General features: G+C 44.5%; 1 protein-coding gene across 4 annotated transcripts in view; it reads right to left on the bottom strand.

Moving 5' to 3' along the window:
• The window catches only part of Ebf1 (EBF transcription factor 1), a 386,167-nt gene that overhangs the window by 121,638 nt on the left and 247,286 nt on the right, over positions 1-17,243 (bottom strand). For 2 of the 4 annotated variants that reach the window (XM_090321094.1, XM_090321095.1), the window contains exon 8: positions 9,432-9,573. In XM_090321094.1, the coding sequence (XP_090177220.1) occupies positions 9,432-9,573 (142 nt within the window). The remainder of the gene's footprint in view (positions 1-9,431; positions 9,574-17,243) is intronic. The other 2 variants (XM_090321097.1, XM_090321098.1) reach the window with 1 other exon arrangement.

Here is a 17,243-nt window from a genome sequence, read left to right as displayed (position 1 = left end):
CATGTAGCAGGGCAGCGGCAGAACTCTGTCTTCATGTATTCCCATAAGCATCACACAGAAACATCCCACACTCAGCTCTCGGCCGCTGCTTCTACACATCCCATAGTCAGAAGGGTTTCAGCACAGAGCGGCAGGGCTTCTGCTGGTATCTAACTCTCACTTGAAGTCTTTGAGGTTCTCTAGCGCGGGATGCTCCGGGGATTTGGAACTGTCCACAGGCCCATAAACACAACTGGATTTAGAATGCGCGGATAAGCAAAAAAAACAACCCCCCAAAACCAAAAAAACGGGCCTCAAAGAAACTCTCCAAACAGAAACACATCCCCAACTGCCTCCTGGCGACACAACTCTGCACTGATTATTACATGGGGCCCAGGGGAGAGAGGTAGACGAATGAAAGAGGGAAGGACGGGAGAATGCAGTCAATAATCCACTGTCTATACTACAAAATTATGAAAAGTAAAGTAGGGTGTGGGTCGGAGAGCTGTGAAAATGTTGATCAGGATGCACTGTATTCATAAACGATTTTGTTAAGTGGTACCTCCTTTGGATAACTACTTAAAAATAATAGAAATCTTATTAAAATGATAATGAGTCAATAAAATAGGTGCAGAACACATGTGTGTTCCATCAAACAAGATGGCAGAAAAGGGAAATTTCCCACAGTTGATGAGTATGTAAGAAATTTATAAAAGATCCCCACCCACCCATGGACCGCTGGCTACACTAAGTGAAGTGTAGTGTATATTTTACATCACTCCAGCATCTGTGTGCTTGCTTAGTAGTCTCAGTTTGTGTTTTGTTTTAACTCAGAGTCTTGCTTCTGCAAGGCAGCTAACTCTACTAGAGCTTCACCCATCCCACTTTTTTTTGCTTTGTTTTCTGGAGAAGATCTTATGGTTTTCCTCAGGGCGAGATTTGAACGGTAATCCGCACACCCCCTCCCCACCCCAAGCCTTCCACACAGCTTGGATAACAAGATGTGAAACACCTTCACCAGCCTGTTTGTTCATATGCGGTTCTTGCCCTTTTCTGACTTGGGCGGACTTCAAACTGTGATCCTCTCTGATCTCTGCCTCTGAAATACTAGGAGTACAGGCTTGTGCAGACATATCTGGCCTCATAGTTTTCTCATTGTCTTCTTTTCTCTCTACACATGTACCCCATAATCCATAGTATCAACATTTCTGGGGGGTTGAATTAGAACATCCTCACAAACAATTACTACCTTCCTTATTATCTTGCTGGTTCCATGGAAAATGTATGAGTCATCAAGTCACATCAGTATTTTTAAATTTTTTTCATATAGAAGAAGAGGAAAATTAAGTATGGAGGTAAACTCAGATAAGTTCCATTAAAAAAAAGAAAAAAGACAACCCAGGAGCTAGTGGCTCACTCCTGTAATTCCAGCTACTCAGAAGGCCAAGAGCATTGAAGTTAGAAGCCAGATTGGGCAGGAAAGTCGCTGAAACTCTTATCTCCAATTAACTCCACCAGAAATCCAGGAGTGGAGCTGTGGCTCAGGTGGTAGAACACCATCTTTGAGTGAAAAGGCAAGGGACAGCACTCACTGCCTGAGTGCAAGCTCCAGTGCCAGCACCAAATAGAAAAAAAAAAAAGGAAAAAAATGAACTCCTGGCTTGGTGTCTCTCAGACAGGGCAGCTAAGTCTACCCTCCTGCCTCAAGTTCCAGTCTTCCTGGCTCCCAAGTTTCCAGAATTGGATTTCTGCTTTCTGACGTCCTTAGGAAACACACTAGAAAACCGGTCCTCGTTCGATCTGAGACTTATCTTCACTGCTTGCCACCTATTTTCTGATTCCCAGGGAAGACAAAAGACATCTTTCCAACTGCTCCAAGTAAAAATCCCAATCTGATGTTGGGGGGAAGAAAAACAAACCACTTACGTTGGTATCTCTTTGCTCTAGTTTATGACACATGGAGAAAATGCAAGCCTCCCCTGTCCCAGGGAAAGAACCATTGGTCATCTGTAACATGCCACCCTCAGCTCACAAAACAATGTTAGTAGATTTTTTTCTATGGAACCTGGCCCCTTGGAGAGGTGCTTGCTTAAGCAAGCCTGCCCTGCAGCCCATTGCACAAGCTCTGTAGTGACTACTGCCCCCGGGAGCACAAGGGCGTGCTCTTCTTCACTGTCTGGCACCCCGTTCCCTCCTGACAAAGAGCTAGTGTGGCTGCAGAGGCATTCTTCCTTGGGATCCCATCTGAAAAGAGTCCTCACCAACCAGGATTGCAAGGACACTCAGGTGGACCCCAGTCCTCCCCCCACACACTCCTCTTCCTCTTCCTCCTCTTCTGTGCTACCCAAAGACCTGGAAGCTGTGTAACCCCTACACCCATGTCTGTAATCACAGCCCATGAGTAACTACAACGACCACCCCGGTGTGTCGCAGCAGGAAATGGCTGTGTCTCGAGTGTGTGCGGGACCTGTGACCTCTCTAGCACTTCGTTTCCTTTCGTATAAAGGGAGGAGGATGAAGGAGATGGCCTTGTACACTCTGGTGACTCATCACCCAGCCTGAGCTGTAGCTCTGGTCCAGAAGAGAGATAAATCTGGAAGTGTCCATTTTTGCCTGTTATTTTAGTTTATCTTCACTCTTCCAGTGATTCATTGGTGTGTACGTTGAGGGCAAGCGGGGACAGACATCCTGTAAGTTAAATGCTACAGCAACCTTCCATGACGAAGGTCTAAACTTATGAGTGTCTGCAGACAAGTCTGTAGGTAAACCTTTTCCATGCTCCTTATGAGCAAATACATCAGGAAAGCAAGCCTACCTGGAAGAAGAGAACTCTTGAGATGCGAGATTGCCAGTATCAAAGACCAACACCACGGATAGAAGAGGTTGTAATGAAGGAGGTAGTTCTGAGGCTCGGCCAGGTCCCTGGTGAGTCTCCAGAGCCCAGCAGGGAAGGGTAAAGTTATAGACAACAGTAAACAGTGCTACCCAGGCCACCCTGAGATAGGAGACACCCATCTAAATGACGATGACTCTAGCAAAACCCCACAGGCCCCCAAATGTCATCTCCTCATTGTCCCTAGCTGTAGCCAGCCCATGCAGGCTACAGGATGCTGCCTCGCCCGCCCTGAGCCAGGCCATCTTTTATCCTGCCACTCATTCTTTGTCTGGAAGTGCAACACACAAGCCATTCCAGACTCCTTAGTTCCTTGAAATCATCTAAGCAAAACAGCCTTTGTACATCCTACCTCTTCCTGCCTGGGAAGCTTAGCGGTCCCCTTTAAAGCCTGGTGAACCATTTCATCTTGTAGGGTTGAGTGTAAATGAAACATCCTCGAGGAAAGCTTTCCTGGTAGGTCATGAGTCCTCGACCTTTTTGTGGGGTTCCTGTATTCTCTGCTCCGATTGGTTAGCTACAGAACTTGTCTCATGGCTTTCTTCTGTATTTACATCATAAGCTCTGAGGAGGCAGGGATATGCCACCCATTGTGCTACTATGCCTAAACAATGTACCCAATAGGTCAAATGGACAACTGGGTTCAAGTCCATGCTGCTGACTTATGCCCGACTAATTCATTGGCCAAAGGAGACCCAAAGGAAGAGTCTCTCTGGAGAAGGCCCTGTTCCTCCAAAGGCTCCTCCTGCATGAAAGCATGTTTTAATGGCTTTGGCTTGGATTGGCCATAGAACAGGACCTGCTCAGGCACCTTCATAGACGAGACCTACGGAAGAAAAGCCACACTGCTAGTGAATGGTAAAGAAAGGATTAGCTCTTCAGCCAGGCAGCCTGACAATCCTTAGGGATCTCTGAGTCTTATTACACAAGAGGAAAAGAGAACAGGGCCTCTCGTCTCTATTGGAAAGTCCATGCGATTCTGTGCATTTGGAGTGATTTTTCTCAGGCTCAAACCATCTTTCTCCACATGTCCTTATAGCAACAAACTTAAGTACAGCTGGGCAGAGGCAAGTCGACATCACCAAGGCCCCAGGAGCAACCAACAGAAGCAAAATCTGCTCCAGCCCGGAGTGAAAGGATTAAAGAAGGTCATATGCTAAAGATCAAGAATAACACCATATTGTCAGAGACATCTGGAACCAAAGGTCAGAACTAACTGGCAATGGCGAAATCCTGATTCTATTTCTCTCAAGCTGTAATTACAAGCAGGGGCTGGTCCCTGGTGAATCTACCCCTGCTCTCTATTTCTCAAAATACTTTTCCGTTTGATCCAAGCCCACTTTTGTTTTGATTTGTCTTATTTGGGGATCTTGGCACATTTCTCTTTCATGTCAAAATCCTTGTCATTACTTTGAAGGGAAATTTAGTTCATTCCTATCAGATTTTTTCCATTTCTAAAAGGTGGGTGTATTTGTTTATTTTTTTAATCTGTACTCATGCCACATAATAAAGTAGAGTCACAGGTCAGAACTTACAAACATTAAAATGTTCTTATTCTAAAAAACTCATGATCATTCCATTGATTTCTTTTCACAAAAAAAAATATGAAAATCATACCACATCCAGAAGATTTTCAAAAATAAAAATAAAAAACAAAAAAAAACAACCAAAATGTGAAGAAAGCCAGGTTGAGACCTTGATCTTACTTCTGGATGGGACTGAGGGGGGACTCTTAGAGCTACTCCACTTTGTCCAGTCAGCCCCCAAAGTCAACAGGGTATGGAAGAAGGGAGAAAAACATATACACACCAAATTTTTTTTAAAAAAACACAAACACATATGTATAGCATATGTGCGTAGATAGATAGGTAGGGACGTAGGTAGGTAGACAGACAGATGGACATAAAGAAAGACCGACAGACAGACAGACATAAAGGATAGAGATAAGAAATCCCCTAAAAATTGAGCATTTAAACTGCCTGTCAGCTGGCTTCCTGACAAAGCCACTGGGGTGTATTCACAGACATTTGCATAAATGCTGCGGTGAGTTCACCATCATTGCTGGCGCTAATGGAACATAAAGTAATTTAGTCACTTCTCCCGGCATTCCGTGTCAGGGTGATGAGCGCCGGTTCTTTGCCTTGGTGCATATTAGATCATTAGATAATAAAGTGTTAGTGCGTGCTAGCTGACAGGGTCTCTGCTCTCTTGCATAGTGGGGGCACCCCATTTTGCCACAGGGGGAAGAAATTTACAAACTGATACCACAGTTGGCCTTAAATTCAAGTAAACACAACCTGAGCATCCAGATAAACAGCAATGACAAGAACAGTACTCTCGGAAGCCCCTCAGGCTCGGCATCCCACGGTACCTAGGAATTGGCCTGAGTGATTAGAAGCCAAGGTAAGCACACAGGTAATGCTGTGTTTTACCGTGGGTGGCCTCAACCCAAGGCCTTTGGTTTCAAGCCTATGCTTTTGTAAACAATTGGAAGCCTGAGTGCAGTTACATTTTTGAGGTTGCTTTTCTCCACCACTGTACATCCTGCCTAAAGCTCTTGCTTAAAGAAGAAAACTCATTAAATGTTCCCATAAAGATCCAGCCAAAGAAAATCTCAGTGTTTATGAATGAAGAAAATGTACAGCTTGGGGTAGGGGAGGTATAATTACCATCACCTACAGTGCAGCAACACTCAACCTCTTCCGCAGACCATGCAAGATGCAATGTCAGAAATTTACATTTGTCAACTCTGGTATTTGCAATGCAGGGACATTCATCAGTGTGAAGGCTCAGAGTTCATGGGTCACACAAGGAAAACTATGCATGAACGTGAGCCATGATTTCTTGTCTACTTATGTGCAGAAAGATGAGCCACGAAAGGAAATTTTCCCCAACTCTCTGACACGCAGGATATAAATAGACATGTGCTGAGCTGCTTACAATTCAGGCCACCTGTAAATGAGGTGGTAAAAGGCCCAGAATTGGGGGTGGGTGCTAGAGAGAGGAGAGAGAGGACATGAAGATTTCTACAGGTCTCGAGAAGTGAAGACACTTGGCAAACTTTGCAGTAGCTATTTTGAGGTAAGGGTGGGAATGGAGAGGCAGAGGGGACAAATACAATGTTTTAGAGATGATCTTTCAGTAGCAAAATGCAGTATTATAGCCAAATGAGCATAGCTTAGCATCTAAGTCCACTGGCCTGCATCACCTACATGAGCTAGTAGATAAGGATGGATCAGCTTGAAGGGTCTAAATGAGTGAGAGACTGGTCCAGGCTGCCATAAAGCAGGTCGCTCTTACGGCACTGTCATGAGGAAGCGTCTCCATGTGTCTCCTTGTTCATGCCATGGAAGAAGTAATTACGGCTTGGAAGGGTGAGCAACCCCGCCCGCCTGGAGAGCACAGGGCACAGTCACAAACTCACAGCAAAGGCACCATTTTCTGGAGTGGTATCATAAGAACAAACCTGGTCATCTGTGGATTGGTAAACCGAAGCAGATCAAGCAAGCAGCATCTGTCAGTTGTAAACTAGAATATCCCAGCTGAACTATCAGGACCTAGGCCCTGCAGTAGAGAGAATGCTGGAGCTGGGAGGAAGCTGAGAGATGTTCGAGCCAGGGTGTTAACTTGTGCTGTGGATTCTTACTTCCTGTGTTTGCCTTCTCTTCTACCTCTCTCTCTACTTTAATGTTGAAATATCAACAATTAAAAATTAGGAAAGTTTTATATAATTTTTTTGTGTGTTTGTGTGTGTGTGTGCTGATTTGAGGGCTTGAACTCAGGTCCCTTAGCCTTTTGTGCTCTAGACTAGTGCTCTACTGCTTGAGCCATAGCTCCACGTCTGGCTTTTTGGTGGCTAACTGGAGATAAGAGTCTTATGTCCCTTCCTGCCTTGGCTGGCTCTGGTCTGACATCCTCACATCTCAGCCTCCAAGGTATCTAGTGCCTGAGCTACCAGTGCCTGGAGGAGTTAATTCTTGCCAGGCTGAAATACCTGGTGCCTCCAGCCTTTGGTTCCCCTTGGTGACTGGCTGTGGCCGGGCACAGCAGAGCGTGCGCTTCCCCACCCAGTGCCCTTCCTTCTCCACATCGCTGCCCCCACCCAAAGCACAGGTGAGACTCATGGCTGTGTTTTACCCCACTGCCAGCCACTACCTTCATCTCTGCAAGAAGGAGCCTAAGGCTTCCCAAAGCTAAGGTGACTTCTCCAAGGTCACACGGAACCCAGAATTAGGCAAAGAAATGGATGTGGGTGGCCAGGGGTGAGACCTAGTAGTAGAGTGCTTGCCTAGCATGCATGAAGCTTTAGGTTCGATTCCTCAGTACCACATACACAGAAAAAGCCGGAAGTGATGCTGTGGCTCAAATGGCAGAGCCTTGATCAAAAAGTGTCCAAGGACAGGGCCCAGGCCCTGAGTTCAAGTCCCAGCACTGGCAAAAAAAAAAAAAACAACTGATATGAATTGGGGGTTCCTGGTGTGGATGCCAGCAATTGTCATACACATTGCACCCCAATCTCTTTTTTTCCCAGCAGAATGTGTTTTATTTGCTTGCTTTGGGATTTTTCCCATTGGAGGGGTAACTGGCAGGGTGTTACAAGTTTTCTTATTGGCTCCTGAAGAGCAGAAATGGGAGCCTCCTCTGAGCACCTAGTGAAACTGAAGGCATCCCCAATTTTCAAGTTGACAGTCAAATCCATCTACAGATAAGGTAGTCCCCCCCATTTCATCCCACCAGCCAGGGTCAGTAATCTCACTGAATTTTGTTTTTAATTTTATGCTTGGACTCCTGACCCCTGGGTCCCGTAGCTTTATCACCCAAGGCTAGAACTCCATCACTTCAGCTACAGCTCCAATTCTGACTTTTGAATGGCTAGTTGTGAGACAAGAACCTCATGGACTTTCCTGTTCAGGTTGGCTTTGAACCACAGTCCTCAGATCAACCTTCTCAGGAGCTACAATTAAAGTTATGAGCCACCCACCCTCCCCACCGCACCCTTGTTTCTCTCTCTACATTTCTTAATCCAGGGTCTTCCAAATTTTGCCCACTGGTTCCTCCTCTTATCTTTTTTTCCTTCCTCTCCTCTCAATACCTTTGACTGTACAATAATACGGTGAGGAACTCCAAATGAATTAAAAACATTACTGTAAAGTTAAGATCAGAATAATTGTAAGTGCAGAAATGGTCCTGGGAATGAAATCACAAGTAGGTGTTTCAAATGGCCTCCTGCAAAAAGTAATATCCATTTGTTTCAGTCCTAATGAAACCATAAAGAAGCAGCTTTTGAAAGATGATGGTTTACTTTTTTAAAAGGACTATAAAACTGGATATAGTGACGGGTCCCCTCGAAGAGTGTTACATCTGACTAATTAATAAAAACGAACTGTTTGTGTATTCCCTAAGCATGGTAGGGGGAGGCAAGAGGGTGATAGTGGTATGTTTATTAAATTGGGGCATTGGCAGTGACCTTATGAATTATAGCATGGACAGTTCATTACCTATGACGGGCGGGGGGAGGGAATCAGGCAATTGGGTGACAATTTGTGTGGTAGCATTTTCAAAAGCATCCTGCTGGCCTAGCCACCTGGGGATTTGAGGGAGAGAGCAAGTAGGGTATGGCATTCCTTATCCAGTAGAGTCTCAGTCGCTGACTGCGGGACCGATAGAAGGATGGATTCTCACACCCAGCGCAACTCATGTTTACCTGGCTTCCTCCTGTCCCCTCCTAGACATCACTGATGTGTAGTTATTCTCAAAACAAAAGTAGCTTTTCCCTCCACCCAAGTCTGGCAGCAGAAGCCGAGCTCTATCATGTAGTGATGAGGACACAGCTGACTGAAGCCAATATTTGGTCTGTCTCCTATTCCTAATATATCTACAAACTCAACTCTAGACCTCATCTCCAAACGAAATCCACAGGTGATTACAGAGGTACAATATCAGGGTGCAGAGCTTTTCTTTCTTTCCTTTTTCTTTGGCTAGTCCTGGGGCTTGAACTCTGAGCCTGGGCACTGTCCTTGAATCTCTGAGTTTCTTTTGCTCAAAGATAGTGCTCTACCACTTAAGCCACAGTGCCACTTCCAGCGTTTTCTGTGATTAATCAGAGATAACAGTCTCATAGAGACTTTCCTGTCCAGGCTGGCTTCGAACCATGATCCTCAGATCTTGGCTTCCTGAGTAGCTAGCCACCGGCACCTGGCTCAGAACCTTTCTTTATCTCCCCCGATGGACTGGCCTTGACTTCACTCCAGTCTCTCTCCTCTCAGTCTGAAGAAAGATATTGGCTATCTTGGGTGGAGTCATCACACACACACACACACACACACACACACACACACACACACACACACACACGCCATATATATATATAGATTCCCATCTTTAAATATTCAGCATCCTATTTTGAATGGTCACAAAACTCCCAGAGGATCGATACAAGTTGCCATTAGAAATCTGATACAGCAGTGGATCATGGGTTAAGGGTAGCATGGAAAAAAGAAAGCAAATAAATGCACAGTTAAAACGGAGCAATGCCAACCAATGAAAATGATTCGCCTACCATGTTCCAGATAAGAGGGCGTACCTTCCGAAGGATCGAGCCTCCGAGCCCTCCGCCCATGTTTGGAGTTATTGTGGACAAACATATTGTCAGAGACAGCCAGGACATGGCCATCCACGTTGACTGTTGTAGATACCACGACCTGCAAACAGAGAGAGAGAGAAAGAGGGGGGGAAAAATGAATGAACATTTTCATATAAAAGCATGGTGGGTAATAAACTCTAGTTAAATAAATAACAGCTGGGAGTTGAAGAAAATTGCATAGCTATTCACATAATGACTGGTGCTTATGCAATACAAATCTAACAAGAGGAGCTATTGATGAGAGGGTCTTTGGCATGGAACGTTTTTGATGTAGTTTTAAGTAAAATTGCACAGTTTATAGTTACACAGCAGAAGGTACACTGTTAACCATAATTTTAACAAGAGGATCTTTATTAGCATATTTTTTTACACAAGGGTGGTTGTGTTTCACCTAAATTACCCTTCAGTTTCGACACTGAAGCAGATATCACAGCCGATCATGCAAATAAAAGGCTTTTGAATCTTTAAATATTTCCTCCCTACTGTGTCAGGGTTAAGAAGAAAGAGAAATGAAAGAGAAGGTTGCAGAGAGAGAGAGAGAGAGAGAGAGAGAGAGAGAGAGAGAGAGAGAGAGAGAGAGAGAGAGAGAGAGAGAGAGAGACAGAGAGAGAGAGACAGAGAGAGACAGAGAGAGAGAGACGGAGAATACATGTTCTTCTCGTGGGTATCTTCCTGAGATTTCCTATACTTTTTTCTTTCCACATACTATCATACCCACCCCCTTGAAAGTGAAGTCCTGCTAATTAACTCTTAGATCTGTTTTAAAGAAAAATTATATACATATATATGTATTTGTATGTATAGATTACGTAAATGATACATCACACACACACACACACACACAGAGCGGATCTAAGACACAGTTCAGATGCTCCCAGGCCATCTCCTGTAAGTCAGTCTGAGCCCAGCTTGTCAGAAGGACCTCAGTTAACTTTGACTAAAACAATAAAAAGCAATGACCTACACTTCTCCTTATATTAAATGGGGAAGGGGATTAAAACTGAAACCCACGGAGATATGTTTATTCATGCGACCTCTTACAACCAAATATAATAATTGTCTGTAATTGCAACGTGGTCTCCCACCTCATGCTTTGACAGGAGAAACAGGGATCTGCCTGCTCCTGTTTAATCCACCTATTATGTTGACTAATTAACTTTGCTCGACAGTTTATTTCTTCCTGCATTATCAGCCCCTGTCAGCCGACATCCCTGGGGCAGCATGGGAGAGACCTAAGGCTCTTTGATTGATCACCGATAGATTGACATGCAGATTAATTTAATTAGAATCACCTCACTTGAGAAATGAAAGACAACGGCAAGAGGGCTAATAGCTCTGCTCTCATAATGAGGCGGGCCTCCAGCCGAGGCTGAGGACTTCTGCTTTATTTGGCTTAATTCTCCAGCTGCTTGGAAAGCCTGGCTTTAATTGTTCTCTGTTCTGAGAGGTATTAGGGACTGGAGAGGTGAATGGTGGGGACAGACAGGGTCGGCGGGGTCCTGGAGCCCAGGCTTCAGAGGAGAAAGTCTTTTCTCTTGGTTGGCTCAAGGAGACACAGCCTCAGGCAGCACAGGGGGCCGTCCCCTTATGGGCACTTGGGGAGGCATGAGGCCTTGGCACCCGCCCACCGACTGGCGGCACTGCCTCACTCCCCATCCACCCGGGACACGCCACACGTGACGATCCCACCGCCAATCTCGTCCTTCTAAAACAAGGTGAGTTCCCTGTGCCCACGCCTCAGATATGGTCACGAACCACTGGCTGTGGATGCAAGGCTCGCAGGCTGAAGTGTTCGGGGTGATTTTATTTTCTAAGTCCGCTTCATTCAAAAGTACAGAAAACAATGGAGGGACCACAAAAAATCAGAGCCCGCAGAGTCAGAGCAAACCCCGGGAGTCCATCTAGAACAAGCCACTGGTGGGCAGGTGAGGAAGGAAAACACAGGAGTAGGTGCTATGGTTACTTGCTCCTTTTCTTTCCTTCTTTTATCTTCCCGGCTCCCTCCATCCTTTCTTCCCTCCTTCTTCCTTTTCCTTCCCTTTTCCCTCCCTCCCTCCCTTCTTTCTGCCTTCCTTCCCTCCTTCCTTCGTCCCTCCCTCCCTTTTTCCCTCCCTCCCATCATGTGCTGGTACTCAGGCTTGAACTTAGGGCCTGGCACTCTGGGTTGATTTTCTCACTCAGGGCTTTTGCCCTACCACTTGAGCCCACTTCCAAAATCCCTTTCTTTATTCATGCAGCCAACCTGGTCCATCATAAAGCTAGTCTGTCCTCTTTCTCCATTGTAGGTTAGGAGGAGGAGGATGTGAGGAGGGAGAAGTGGGGTTTTTTTTTTGGGGGGGTGGTTGTGTGTAGTAGTAGGATTAATGCCATTTAGCCCAACTGAAATCTACTGTAGGGGAGTTAGTGACCTGATTCTATAGACACTAACAATTATATAACAGAACTGGGTCTTTCAAAGAAATTTTGATTTACTACAAGACCACAATTGAGTGGTCACTGGAATCGTTAGCTGACAAAACTATAAAAGGAATCCCAAACGGTGTCTGTTTCCAGTATCAGGAAATAGATGGTGGTTACGCTAGATGTCTGTCTTTGGGGGTAAGGGGGGGAAGCAAATGATAATTCACCATGCACCTGTAAGACACAAGTGCTACCAACTTAAAGCTTAAAATATTCAGTGTGTCTTAAAGACGCTGTCATCCAATTCCTAACATCAAATAAAAATGTCAAAAAAAAACGGTTAAGGGGGGAGGAATAACTATAGAACATACGTTTTTCTTTTCTTGACAAGGAAAGGCCACCTGGGCTACGTGTGACAGAATCATTTAGTAGAAAAGCCAATCAAAACTGGAGAAAATATTGTCTTTTAGCTGTTCACCACTAGAAAATAAATGGCTAGTGTGTCTTTGAAAAAATACACATAGTATGCCAGGTACCAGTGGCTCATGCTGATAATCCCAGCTCCTCACAAGATTGAGATCTGAAGCCAATTAAGGGGAAAATGTCCACGAGACACTCATCAATAAACCAGCAAAAAGGTGAGGTAGAGCGGTGGCTCAAGTGGTTGAGTGCCTGCTTTGAGTGAAAAAGCTGAGCAAAGACAACTAAGTCCTGAATTCAACCTGCAGAACTGGAAAAAAAGACCAAAAAGGAGTGAAAAAAAGAAACCCCCAAAATCTCCTAACACACAATTTCTACCACAAAATCATTTCTCCCATTCCAATTCGGGAAACCATCAGGACAGATTTAAATAAACATCTGCTGAAATTAATCCACAGAGCAACTTGTAAATTTAAAAAAAAAAATCTGAGAGATACAAAAGGGGCACTGAAATGTCCTTTAAAAAGAATCCCGTGATAGAAGAGAAAAGAGCCTCTCGAGTTCACCCCAAGATTAATGAGCTGCTGACGGGTTCGTGCAGGCAATGGGATAGATAGGCTTGCCAAATCTTCAACCTTCCCAAATTTTGTCAATAAAACACAGCTTGAATTTGGGACAAATAAACACAGAAAATGATTTTTCCTTCAGATTCAACTACCTACCTCTCTCTCTCTCTCTCTCTCTCTCTCTCTCTCTCTCTCTCTCTCTCTCTCTCTCTCTCACTCTCTCTCTCTCTCTGTCTATCTCTCTCTCTTTCCTCCTGTTGGCACCTCTGCTCAGAGAAAGATATGCAATAAACAGCAGGAACTGGTATGTTTATGATTTTACAGTGGCTGTTCTAATGGTGCCTGCTTACTTATTGCAACTTCCTGGGCCAGTACAGTAGCTGAAGGTCTTACTATGTAAATATACACTGACTCACACAGTTTAAAATTCCATCTCCGAATCTCACGGTTACAGGTGGCTGGTGTCTACTGTTCTGATTAGACAGGGCACACTCGGATATATTTGTTAGAGAACAGTTCTCTGCGATGGTTCTGAAATAATGTGTGCCACTGGCAAGGATCAGCTATAGCTCGAGTGAGATCTGCGGAGATCAATTCTGCTGTAACCTGGCTTTCCAGAATGTACCTCCATCTTAGCTTGCGACATTGCTAGGCTTGAAACGCAATGAAACCTTACCACGTTGAAATTGCCTATGAATCAGGCAGCTTATTCTGAGCCCAATTTTCCCAATAACGCCTACCAGAGAGAAGTGGTGGGGGGCAGTTGGTTCCCCCCCAAACCCTTCCTCCCTCTTGCCCTCTTCAGGTCGCACAGGAGGCCTTGTCTGAACTATGCCATCTGAGATGCCTCCAGCACCACCTTTGTCTCGTGCACACATGTTCCAAAGGACACAAGCTGATGAATTCCGTCATGAGCAGAAGAGCATGGAACACACATAGGAAGGAAGCAACCAGGACTCTTGCATTCTGGATCTTGAGCATTTTCCCAACAGATGGCAAATGAGAGGAAAGCTTATCCCAGAAAGGAATTCTGTGTGTGTTGGTCTAGAAAGGAATTCTGACCGTTTCAAACTGAGAATACGTTTGGTACTGTTTTCCCTCCACAAAATAGTTTTAGCGAGTTAATTTTGAATGGCAATTGAAAAATTGATTTCCAGGACTGACCCATCTAAAAAGAATTCAGTGGTAAAGTGGTCTGGCCCATGGTTTCCTTATCTCTAGCTTTGATTTTTTTATTCATTGAGAACCCTTATAAATAAAAAGATTTGAATGCATTAACTGGAAGCACATGAACTAAGTACGTAAAAGGTGTTAGCATTCCATGGACTAGGATACACAGTAGTTGTAAAAGAACAAACTGCTGACACACGTGTGTTATCCTCCAAAGAATTATTCAGAGTGGAAAACTAATTCCAAGTGATTACATATTATGAGTATGTGAGTATGCGAATCTATTGGGGGATAGGTCTTTGATTGCATTTAAGTGAAGCCATTGACTTGATCCCTAACAAAATCCGACTAGTGTCTTTCCAAGAGGAAATTTGAATACCCAGACATAAGGAGGGTGTAGTTGAAAAGGACAAGGGTAGGCTTCTTTAATCTTCTTTTTGTGTGTGTGACATAAGTGCCCAACGCATTGACTGTGATGGTAAATAAATCTGTACTGCAATATAAGGTGCTGGAACTAAAAAAAAAAAATCGCCCCCAAATGAGTATAAATACATTTATGGAATTTGAATAGGATAGGCAGATTTATACCAATATCCATATCGTGGTGGTAGTATCGTTCTTTAATTATGTGTGGGGTAGGGGAAGGAGTCTGGTAATCATCAGATCAGTGTGAGTGCTCTCTTTGTGACCTTTTACAATGGTGTACGAATCTACAATTACAACAATAAAAATTTCAACTAAATCTAAGACATCAGCAGCCAAGATGTCCTTCCAAGGGTGAATGGATAAACAAGGTGGCAGCGCACCCAATAGCATATCATTTAGTGATAAAAAGAAATGAGCTGTCAAGCCTCAAAAAGGCATGGAGGAGTCTAAATGCATATTACTAAATGGAAAAAAAAAAGAATCCAATCTGAAGAGACTGCGAAGTAGATGATTCCAACTCAATGACATTCTGCAAAAAGCCAAACCCACGGAGACAGCAAAAAGATCCACGGTTCCAGGAGCTTGGGAGCAAAGAGGAATGAGGTGGTGGACACAGCTTTGAAGCCAGTGGAACAAAATATTTCGCACAATACAGTAACGATGGCTACTAACATTGCCACATTTGTCTAAACATACAACACAAAGTGAGCCCTAGTGAAAACTATAAGATTTCATTAATAATCAACTCTTTGGGGGACCTTACTTGTCACCATGTGTTACGCTCATCCTGATACTCATCAGAGGGAAACCAGGGAAAATATATATGGGGTGTAGATTGATTTTCTTCTCTAAATCTGAAACTGCTATGCAAAATAAACACACACATTTTTCAAAGGCACTAAAGTCTCTACCACACCCCCCAGCTATCTGCTGAACCCCAACTTTATGAATGGGTCCAACAGTAAGAGACTCAAGAAATCCACAACCTAGAGGCTTTTGGTGAAGCCAGGGAGGGAACAAGACTACAGAAAGAGAATCTTAAATACATCCGAAATAAGGCAGCATACTCAAATATTTGGTAACGACCCTTTGTCTCATGCTGTATCAACTCCATATGGAAATGTTGGCTGTCTCACGCACGTGATCAGCCCTCAACTGGCAGTTTTACATGGCTTTGAATAATTTTAAAGTAGAGAGAGTGTGATTCTTACTCCATAAACGCAATCAGATTGAAAAAGTATGTCATCACGTAAGGTCTGTGGAGGAAAGGAAAAAAAAAATGATAAAAAGGGCCCTCAGTAGTTTTGACATGGCCAATCTGTGCTACACCTTCCTTTCCAGCTTACAGAACTCAGGCCTGAGAGCTTTTAAAACATCCTCAAAAGCTAGAGGACAAATTAAGAGCAGAGGCGAGCCTGCAGGGAAAACTCCAGATCCATATATGGGACCTTGCCTAAGGCAGCCTGCAGCCTCCCACACAGCATGCAATCCTGGCTTATGTCTGCTGCGTGCATTCTCTTGGTATCTCCCAGCACAACAGGACAGGTGTCTGCGTGGCTGACCTCAGTTCCAGTCTTATTTACGTACAAATGGTCTGCAGTCGTTAGGTCTTCATTAACTCCGTCCTTTAAAATATCCTTGACTGATGACAGAGTGGGATATGCTCAGAAATGTGCCCGATTGCTGCTTTCTGTGTGGTTGAAAGATCTCTAATAAGTCATTAAAAATTATGGAGGACATGTAAAGTTACAGGACAGAGCTACTGGAGCAAGAGGATGGCTCGCTGAATTAATTCCTCACTTAAGTTCTCAAGGCCAGACTATCCTGTTACAAGAAGACAAGAACGGGCACTTGTCTCATTCTTGAAATGTAGGCATTTCTACATGGGAAACTACTCTACTCTTCTTGCACCTCTTGAGCTGTGACAATGGAAGCTAAACCTGAAAATCAAGCTCAGAGACATGACCCTTCCTCCTTTTGGTGGCTCAGGGCTCTCTGTCTCTCTCTGTCTCTCTGTCTCTCTGTCTCTCTCTCTCTCTGTCTCTCTCTCTCTCTCTCTGTCTCTCTCTTTGCCTCTTTCTCGCTCTTTCTCGCTCTTTCTTGCTCTCTCTCGCTCTCTCTCGCTCTCTCTTTCTCCCTCTCTCCCCCTCTCCCTCTCTCCCTCGGTCTTGAACTCAGGGGCTGGGCACTATCCCTGAGCCTCTTTGTGCTCAAGACTAGCACTCCACCACTTTGAGCCACAGTACCATTTCCGGCTGTTTTCTGAGTAGTTTATTGGACGTAAGAGTCTCACGAACGTTTCTGCCTGGGCTGTTTTTGATCCCCAGATCTCAGCCTCCTGAGGCTAGGATTGCATGCATGAGCCCCTGGGCCCAGCTAGTTACTTACTCATAGCAATGAGCTGGGGTCCTACGATGTGCCAGGACGTATTCTACACACTAGAGAAGCAGCTACCAAGAGTTTAGTTCGCAGCAACCCACAAGTAAGTACCGCACACAGATTTTAGTATCACAAACAGGGAAAATAAAATGGGAGGGGGCACCGGTCAGATTTGGAGCCATTTCCAGCTGAGTGCTTAAGGAAGATCTCCCTGAGCCACTGTCATTTTGTCTGAAAGACGAGTAACGGGTATCTGGCAATGCAACGCTATGGCAGAAACATTTTCCAGGAAGATGGACTCCTAAGTGCAAAGATCCTGTGTTGGGAATAAGTGTTGACTATTCCAGTAGCCCAGATGAAGAGGGCA

This window comes from Megascapheus bottae, chromosome 29, assembly GCF_031878675.1.
Source record: "Megascapheus bottae isolate mThoBot1 chromosome 29, mThoBot2.hap1, whole genome shotgun sequence".
Lineage (NCBI taxonomy): Eukaryota > Metazoa > Chordata > Mammalia > Rodentia > Geomyidae > Megascapheus > Megascapheus bottae.
This window is presented reverse-complemented; position numbering and strand designations above follow the sequence as displayed.